Raw genomic sequence first — 10,004 nt, 5'->3', positions numbered from 1 at the left:
AAGAGATAGAGACCAGAGAAGAGAGAAGGATAAGCAACACTGAGAGAGGAGAGAGCGAGAGAGAGAGTGACAAGAGACAGAGGTAGAAAGAGAAAAGGATAGGCACACTGAGCGAGAATAAGCGAGAGAGAGAGAGAGAGAGAGAGAGAGGAGAAAGAGAGAGAGAGAGAGAGAGATGAGAGAGAGAGAGAGAGAGAGAGAGAAGAGAAGAAGAGAGACCAGCGAGAGCGAGAAGAGAGAGAAGAGAGAGAGCGAAAGAGAAGAGCCGAGAGAGAGAGAGAGAAAGAGAGAGAGATAAGGCGAGAGAGAGAGAGAGGAGAGAGAGAAAGAGAGAGATGAGAGCGACGAGAGAGAGAGAGAAAGAGAGAGGAGAGGAAAACAAAAAAAAAAAGAAAAAAGCGCGAGAGAGAGAGAGAGAGAGAGAGAGAGAGAGAGAGAGAGAGAGCGTAGAACCTACCTCTCTGTGCGCGTGTTGTGCCATCAGCGAGTTCATCTCCAGCAGCGAAGACAGGCGCGAGTAGCGACAGATAAACGGCTTCTGATATGTGCACATGTGAACTGCAACGATGCCAACAAACACACTCATCACCGACGGCCCGTAGTCGTTTTAGCTGTTAGTTCGCCACCGGCTATCTATCACCACTAACGATATGATTCTTTAATGATAAATTTATTTTCGCTCTAAAATGTTATTGTAACGATGGCAAAGTGACTTGGATGAAAATAATGAAAATTAGTTTGGGAAAATGAATTGATTTGGCCAGAAATCAATAAATTAATAAACATAATGCATAACGGTGGCGTAGATTTAGCGGTACTGACTGTAAAATGTCAGTACCGCTAAATCTACGCCACGGTTACTACAAACAAAAATGACACGAAGATGTTCATCCCGTTGTTAATAATTTGGTATTACCGTCTGTCATAATAGATTGCTGGCAGCATGTGTCAATCAACACACACGTTACACTGAAAAAATGCTTAGAGCTAGGGTTAAGGTTAGAGTTAGCGTTAGTTGGGGTTATAAGGGGTAGTGCCACGGTTAGGCTTAAGGTTATGGTTAGGGTTAGGGTTAGAGTGAGGGCAAGGGTCAGGCTTATGGTTAGGGTTAGGGTTAAGTTCAGTGTTGTTGGACCGATCGATCACTGTTAGCCACTTCATTGTAGTTCACTGTAGTTCACTCACTCATTTCGAAGATCTGCACGGGCAGAGAGAGGAAGCCCTCTCGGTGAGCAAGGTGGTCGCTCTGTCCTGGCACGGAGCACACCTCCTCCATCGGTGGCAGCAGCAGGAGGAAGGTGACGTCATGTGACAACTCCACCACCTCGACGTCGTACAACCTATGAGAAGAGAGAGAGAGATCACGTGATGACTTCAGCCGACGTCGCCGAGGCGCACTCGCCGCGCGACCGACGAGATGCCCCTCAGCATCTATCTCGCTCACGTACGTACCCCGTCGTCGCCGCCGCGTCCTGCGCTCACCGAGGACGCGCGACATACAGACGCCCCAAAAAACCGCTACGCAAAGCCGTGTGTTGTACGTCGTACAAGCTGAAAGTAGAGAATACGCAGACGATCAGAATGCATGACGTCAGCCGCAGTAGTCTGCGCGCTTACCCTAATCACTAAGACTGTATTTCATTAGAACTGTTATTATTATTATTATTATTATTAATTATGTGTGAAATAGAAATACGGGACGACAGGATATCCCTAACATTCATTATTATTATTATTATTAATTATGTGTGAAATAGAAATACGGGACGACAGGATATCCCTAACATTCCTCCCACACGGTCTGTTGCTGTCAGCATTACACGTTGAAAGGTACACGTTACACGTATCTATATAAAACATCACCCCCCCGCCCCCTAAAACAACCGAGTAAAGATTTTAAGATGCGCAAGTGTCGTATACAATGAACATATCTCTACAACATAGATGTGTTTATGGTTACACGTGTAACTGACTGCACGGCTACAGGCCTGGAACAGGCAGAGCACATGGGAAGATGCTGATTCTCGGCTGTGGATGCATATCACTGTTAGAAGATTGCGTTTGAACTATTGTAATTGCGGTTATCTATGGTGTTCCAAAATTGCCATCGCGCGTCGTGCGATTCAAATGTGCGACGTCGCGCACGACGTCGCCCATTTCTGTTCCATAATTGCCGTCGCCGTCGTGTTTTTTATTCCTTTCTTCCACCACGACGTTCGCCCCTTGTCAAACACGAATACGTCGCGCATTTTCAAATACGCGACGTCGCCCTTTTTTACAAAACAGCGAGTCGCGCTTTTTCAAACACGACGTCGTCTTTTTTCAAAAAACGCGACGTCGCCCTTTTTTAAGCAGCACGACGTCGCCCTTTTTCAAACGGCGCACGTCGCCCTTTTTCAAAACGCGAGTCGCCTTATTTTAACTTCGTGTTCATAAATGCCATCGCGGCGGCGTGCGCCATCTAATTTCGAACGCACATTTTTGCGAGCAAGTTACGACCGCTCGCTTCGCAATAATTGCTCTCTTTTTTTGGGGCCTACGCTTACTTGTCCGTTTCGATGCCGTTGGTGTGACGATGTTGTGTTGCGGCTCTCTCTCGGCGCGCTCATCTTCTTATTCTCCCTCTCATCGTCTCTTTCTCTATCTCGCTCTCTCTCTCTTCTCTCTCTCTCTGTACTCTCACTCTCTCTCTCCATATCTCTCTCCTCCACCTCCTCTCCTCATCATCTGCTCTCTCCCTCTCTCTCGTCTCTCTCGTCTCTACATCTCTTTCTCAAGCTCTCTTCTCTCTCTTCTTTGTCTCTCTTCTCCTCGCTCCGCTCTCGTCTCCTCTCTCTTCTCGCAGCGCGCATCATCAGAGCCGGCCTCTCTTCGTCTCATCTCTGTCTCTCTCCTTCTGCGTGTGCCCGCGGGTACACGCCGTAACGCACGTTCACACGACGGATAACTCACGCACGTACAACGCAGATACACGCACGTACAAGCGCGGGTACCTCACGTACCAGGGCGGGTACACGGGGAGGGCGGTTGGGAGGGTTCGGGCACTGTTGCGGTAGCTGGGAGACCGCAGACTTGTTGGTGCCGGTCCGGCCGATTGCGTTCCTAGCAACGTAACGCGCTTACCGCGGTTCCGTCATGCCGTCCTGTGCGCGTATGTCAGTAGGTATACGTTTGATTTTGGCGGATAACGAGAGAGCGCTGTCTCGGCGCCAATTGCGCTTCATTCCATGATTCAATACGGCGTATTCAGTATCGTGGTGCCTTTGATTTGTCAACTCCAAATTCGTCAATGTCGTCAAACTCGGTCATTCGGCGATTCCAATTTGGCAATTTGTTATTTAATTGCTCCATTGACACGTTGAATGATTAAACGACTGTTCGAATTGAACAATCAATCGGATCAATTTGAACAATCACATCGAATCAAATTGAACGTTTGGAAATGATTAAATTGACTCTTCAATTGAAACAATCAATCGATGCAATTGAACGTTAAATGCCTTAAACGAACTGTTAAATTTGAACAATTGAACGTTTGAACATTTTCGACACAGTGAGGCATATCCCTCCATTACACGTTGGGCTTAGCGGTTATGATTGCAGGTGGGAAGGTTGACTGTTTGTTTGTATACACTTGTTTCATGGATGTATTTCAATAATGCATCGCTGTAAACATTATGTACCACAGTTTTCTTTTCTTTTTTATATAGGTGGCGGTATTATTGAGAATAGTTATTTATATTGTTTTTAATAGAAGTATAGACTCAAAGACCCTAATTATTCGCATCCCTTTAGCAATACAACAGAATTATGGCTGTCAAATTTTCACGAAGAATTTTATTCTGATTTGACTCAGCTCTCTCGCTCTCTCTCTCTCTTTCTCTGTCTGTCTCTCTCCTCACCGTGCGCGCGTGATCTCGCGCTTCTCTCTTTCTTTCTCTCCATCTCTTTCTCAGCGCGCGCTCTCCTCCGCTCTCCTCTCTCTTTTCTCTCTCTCTCGCTCTCTCTCTCTCTCGCTTGCTCCCTAGTCGCTTGTTTCGCATTTCGTAGCTTGCTTTCGCCGCTAAGCGCACGTTTCATTACGCTTCAATGCACTATTAACGCGTCCAACGGAAAAAATTCATACGTTATAGCCTCGTCTCTCTCTCGCGCGCGTTGCTCTCTCTCTCTCCCTTCTCTTTTTCTCTCCGGGTGTTACGAAAACGAAGAACTCGAAAACGAAGACCGAAGACGCAAACGACCTTCGAAAACGAAGACTCCCCTCAACCAAGGCCATTAGTACCACAACATCGACGAATAGTCTGCTAGTACCAGGGGCCCGCTTGTCCAGAGAAACCAAAATTATTCTTAACTATTAGTCTTAACATTAACTTCACTCGTAAACGCGTTGACAGAAACATCGCAAAGTTTATGAGAACGAAAAATCTCGCAAATATGTCTTTACATTACGGGAGTCCAGACCATCTTCGTACCTTTAATATTAAGATGAAAATTAACACATTTACACTCAGATTACAATTATAGGGATAGTATATCTTATATTAATGAGTAAAATTAATGTTTTTCTTGTAAAAACACGTCAAAAAACATTTAATTATCTACCAATCGTGTGACCAAAAATAATAGTGGACATTGTGCTCGTGAAAGTAACCGTACATAAGGCCAAACAAACTAGGGCGCAAAGCCTTATTAAAGCTCACACCGTTGGCACAACTGAGGCAAGCACGTTTTATAAACTGAAGCAACTCCAGGTTTGTATCGATAAATGCACTTGGTTTGATATGTTGATAAAAGTTGTGTTATGGTGTTTGGAGAACGCTCTCCTAAATTAGGGATTCAACCGGTTCTTTTCATCCTCTGTATATCGATTTCAACATAAGTTACTGTCTTTTTAATGTGAGCCTGCCTTCGGTTGCGAAAATCATTCAACAATCGTTCTTATCAATTAACGTTACTAATTAAAGTTGAAGCTCTTCGATTGTTTGCGAATTCAGTTTTTAGTAATAACGTTATTAAAATTTAGCGTCATTTTGTGTTTCATCACAATATACTCTTTTTCATATTTCTTTTATTTGGGATCATATATTCAAATGTAAAATATGTTGTTACAAGAATGCCAATAAAGCAATTATTATATTATTACTCTGGTCTGTCCTAGACTCTGAAAAGGCGGCTGATCAAAATGGGACAAAATTAATCAGGTTTCCGCAAGCATGAGGAGTAATTTTGCTGAATGTTCTTCGTACTGTATTTTTGAGCGAATCCGTTGCTTATCGATGAATCTAGGCGGGGTCTTTCGTTTTCGTGATTTGACACCCAAAATTACGAAAACGAAGACCCTAATCAACTGCAAAAAATACCATATTTTATACGTCCAGGGCACAAGAAGACCTTGATTTTTGTGGTATAATGGCCTGGTTGATGGTGGTCTTTGTTTTTGCGTCTTTCGTTTTCGAGGTCTTTGGGCTTTTGGTCTTTGTTTTCGAGTTCTTTCGTTTGCGTACACTCGTGGAGAGAATATGGATAGCCCGACCCGACGTTACAGGTGGCAGCCAGGACAGTTGGAAAGGGAGCGACCGCCATGACAAGCGGCCCTCCGACACGTGTCCGTATTGCTTATATTAAAGGAGCAGCGATATCACGAAAGCTCACTTGAAATTTTAGATAAATAATGTGTGTGTCTTTTCACTCATGCGGGTACGTATTTGTAATATTAAAAGACCCTCCGCAGAGAAGGACGTCATCGTCATCTTGGTGCAAAGCTAAAAGCGTCCACATTATTAGATTTCTAGTCCACCATAGCGTTTACACTTTACGGTCGCTAGCTTTTAGCGACACACGTATGACTAAGCGAAAAGAACAAGATACTCCCCGGGAGTGAGGCCAAACCCTCGGAACACGCCCCACATTACCGTAAGTGTCGCCATTTAGTGACATAAATCCCCCATGCGCGTTCCAGAGTCAGAGAGGGCCATCGCAATAGTTATCATCGTGAAAAGCCGTGTTTTCGTGTGCTCCCGGCATTCATCTAGTCTGTGTAGTGACTTTCTGATTTGCTAGAATAAACCTATAGTCCGTTCACCACAATCACTTGTTTGTATCTACTGTGTGACACTGATAGTCTACTCATTAAAACTCACATCTCTCATGCAATCCGCAAGAAGAACATTGATACCAGCCGGACAGAACCTAGGAAACCATACACACATCGCAAGGTACAACAACGAACGCTATACAACGAACACGAGCCGATAGCGCGCAGTGTATAATTTGGCGCAGTGACCAGGGTATCATTTGATCTCACATTACTTGATATTTATTCATCTGACACTGATCATCGAACAACACCGAACACCGATATTATTTAATGCCCTGTGAGAAGGAGCGAAGTAGCATACGTACAGGCACACGCATATACGAACGAACGCTATTGACGAACGCTGATTGCTTTTGGTTTTGTTATTTCATTTGTGCTCAATATCATATTTTGTGTTGAATATAATTTAGTTTAACCTTATTTGTTGACATTTCAACGTGACATTTCAACATGACATTTCAACATATGTGGTGTTTGAGTCCACACTGCACGCGTGGAATGAAATAAACATGTAGTAAACATGAAGTAAACGATGAAATCTACATGTAGGTCTATATAGATCTAATAGTAGTATGATTATTTTTTATGTAATTCTATGCATGCCATAAAATGATTAATTAATATGAATCTTTTCTTGTATTTGTATGTAGTATACTAGTAGTGTATGCACTACACGCGTTAGCTATAAGCGCATATACGCTCTCCTATGACACTGTTTGTCATATAAATATTCTTTATGTTTCCTATGACAAATATTGGCGAGTCAGCTTCGTTCCGCTTTACAGCTGAAATTCACTGCTTGCGTTCATAATAGCGCTCCTAAACTCCTATGATGCGCACAACACATACAACAATATTTGTCATAGGAAGAATCTTCCTATGACAAATAGTGTCATAGAATAGCGTATATGCGTATGTCGTATTTATCACAGATGCTAGCAGAACAGACTGGTACTTCGATGTACTTCTATGTGCTTCGATGTATGCCGGCCACTTCAGATGTAATATCTACGCAGCTGATATTTCTCACCGTTAATTTTAGGAGAACGAATGCTGCGCGAGAGATAATGTTCATTAACGCAATCTGTGATATTGCACGTCTATACAAGTTATATTATGTAGGTAGGTCTTCAGAGATTGGCAAGCAATATTATCAGGAGTGAACAATAGAGATGTTATTTAATAACAGAGACATTATGTTATTCTGCTCTCTAGCCGTATATCGTTCGTTTGGATTACAGACGTCGTGAATGAAGCTTTCGTTAGCATAAAACCATCGTACAAACAGCCCCTAGTCCCAGTATGAAATTTCCAAAGTATGTTCCTGCGTTAGATCCCACTAAAACTGAGACCAGATTCAGAGGCAACGAATACAAAACAGGCTGCAAGTAGCACCGCCACGCATCAGGCAGCAACATCAATACCGCCACCACCACCAGCAGCAGCAAGTCAACAGGCCACAACATCAGCACATTACACACCGACCAGCAGCAGCAGAGCAGCAACAGAAACAGACGTCAACACCACCATCAGCAAGCAGCACCATCAACACTACACCACCACCAGCAGCAGCAGCATATTATTTTATCACAAATATAACATTCACGGGATCGAATGCTTCGATTTCACGGATACGAAGCTTCGATCCGTGAATCGAAGCATTCGATCCGTGAATCGAGCATTCCGATCCGGTGAATCGGAGCATTCAATCCGTGATCGAAGCATTGCGAAATCCGTGAATCAAAGCATTCGATCCGTGAATCGGAAGCATTCAATCCGTGAATCCAAGCTTTCGATCGCGTGAATGTTATATGTGATAAAACAACCTAAAACCACCAAAATTGAAATTTAAATAATGAAACAAAAAAAAACATGCCATACTCCGCAGCACTCTGTTCAATCTTCCAGACTAAAAAAAAAGAAGAAAATATCAAACACGTATGATGATCTTCCAACTACGACGCAGATTTTTGCATCCGCGCACGGGCATTGAACTGTGCTGCGCCATATCCCACCACGTTTGGAACGAGGCGGCAGCAAGTTCCACAGCATGTGCGGGGGGCTTACTATAATTCCGTGATCAAATGTGCACGTAAGGCAAATTCTTGTTCATGGATGTCCTCGGCATGCCCCGTCCGGCATTCACATATCACAGCGTGAGCTCAGGCAATATAGGAGAGGTGACCAATACCTTTATACCACCTATCATACGAAGTTAGCCAGAAATGAATAGGTTTACACTGGACTAGGTCTTCAGCACCGCAAGGCTACGCGCGATAGAGCTAACGACCATAATATAGGGGGAGGGTTGGAGATCCGGGATGGGAAATTTTGAACTACTGGGGGCCTGACTGACCGAAGATCCGATGAAACGGAGTAACGTGCTGGCTCATGCACGCACCGTATAATATATATATATAAAAAGCTAAAACTATGTATATATATATTGTATAGTTATAGTGTTCGTATATATAATTATTCGGAATATATTCGGCGGTGTTCTGATAATCAGATATATACATCTACCGGCGTGTAGCAGCGTTCTATAGCTTATATCAGAACGTGCGAGCGACAAGTTTGCAGATCAAGAGCAACGAGAGATACTAAAATTGAGCAGACATCAGCGCTATTATATCTATAGAGAGAGGGTGTTACGAAAACGAAGACCTCGAAAACGAAGACCGAAGACTAAAGACCTCGAAAACGAAGACCTCGAAAACGAAGACCTCAAAAACGAAGATCCCCTCAACCAGGCCATTAGTACCACAACATGGCACGGTTGCGTACCGCGACGGCAATTATGAAACAGAAATGTGCGACGTCGTGCGCGACGTCGCACATTTGAATCGCACGACGCGCGATGGCAATTTCGGAACACCATAGTTATCGGCTAGCCTGTGTACAAGCTACAAAATTCGAGAAGTTTCCTTTTTACAGTGGTTATTAATTCTACAGTAGTGGTGTTATTAAATAACTGCCACCCGTGGAGAACTCTCCCCCCCCCATAATAGAGCCCTTTACAGAGGTGAGCGCTAACAGGGTTTGCCTAACTATCATGCAATGCACATAGCATGTGTGAGCAGTCACCCGTGTGTGCGTTACTGCAGCGTACCTGTGGCTGACTGCTTGGTCTTCAGTAACCCCCAGCTCTTCAAGCAGCTGAACGGTCGCATCTTTGATGAGCTCTTGGAATCTTTGCTGCACTGCAGTCGGTGGACCTTTCACCTGATTGGCATCGAGATTTTGCAGCCACTCCCACTCCACTCTGCAATATCCGATCAAGAGCACGAACTGAGATAACGCAACTTCTGGAAGACTGCAGTTTTGATAATTGCAGATCATGAACTAACAAAATCTAAAAAAACACTGTTAATTTTAATGAAAAAATAGCGATTAAAATATCATATGTGCAACAAAGTTAACAAAATCAAACACAGCAGCAACAGCAAGATCACCATCGACAACAGCAGCAACACCAGCAATAATAATAATAATCATAATAATCATAAAAACGACAATATTAATAGGAATAATTACCATCACAGTTAAAAATGAGCATGCTGACAGTGTTTACAGATGGAGATCACTAATTAGAACTTTGCTCGCATTGCCCACACGAAAATACAACATTGCGAGAGAGAAAGTAAGACGAAGAAGAAAGTATCATATGATGTATGCCTGCCGCGAGCACTACCTGTCGCTGCAGTCAGCACCTACCTAGACACGTGTGGATTGGTTCGAATCTTGACGTGCGGCAGCACGTTGGGTGTGTTTTCGCGCACGAGCACGCGCAGCAGGTCCACCGAGCTCCGTAGCTTCAGATAGCCCAGGTACAGACCCCGATCCAACACCTGATGACACGCCCGGTGATAGTTGACCTTCTCCTGCGATACGACGTCGTCAATCA

At 43.9% G+C, this 10,004-nt stretch overlaps 1 protein-coding gene across 1 annotated transcript in view; it reads right to left on the bottom strand.

Annotated features, from left to right (window-relative positions):
- Positions 1 to 10,004, bottom strand: part of LOC106809353 (ankyrin repeat and fibronectin type-III domain-containing protein 1-like) — a 34,942-nt gene that overhangs the window by 6,812 nt on the left and 18,126 nt on the right. Inside the window, exons 7-10 of the mRNA XM_014812417.1 lie at positions 9,815 to 9,981; positions 9,210 to 9,362; positions 1,186 to 1,340; positions 458 to 558 (exon numbers count right to left, since the gene is read on the bottom strand). Of these exons, the coding sequence (XP_014667903.1) occupies positions 458 to 558; positions 1,186 to 1,340; positions 9,210 to 9,362; positions 9,815 to 9,981 (576 nt within the window). The remainder of the gene's footprint in view (positions 1 to 457; positions 559 to 1,185; positions 1,341 to 9,209; positions 9,363 to 9,814; positions 9,982 to 10,004) is intronic.

This window comes from Priapulus caudatus, unplaced genomic scaffold (genome assembly GCF_000485595.1).
Source record: "Priapulus caudatus unplaced genomic scaffold, Priapulus_caudatus-5.0.1 Scaffold347, whole genome shotgun sequence".
In the NCBI taxonomy this organism is placed as follows: Eukaryota; Metazoa; Priapulida; class Priapulimorpha; order Priapulimorphida; family Priapulidae; genus Priapulus; species Priapulus caudatus.
The sequence above is the reverse complement of the archived record's forward strand: the minus strand, read 5'-3'. Positions and strand labels throughout refer to the sequence as shown.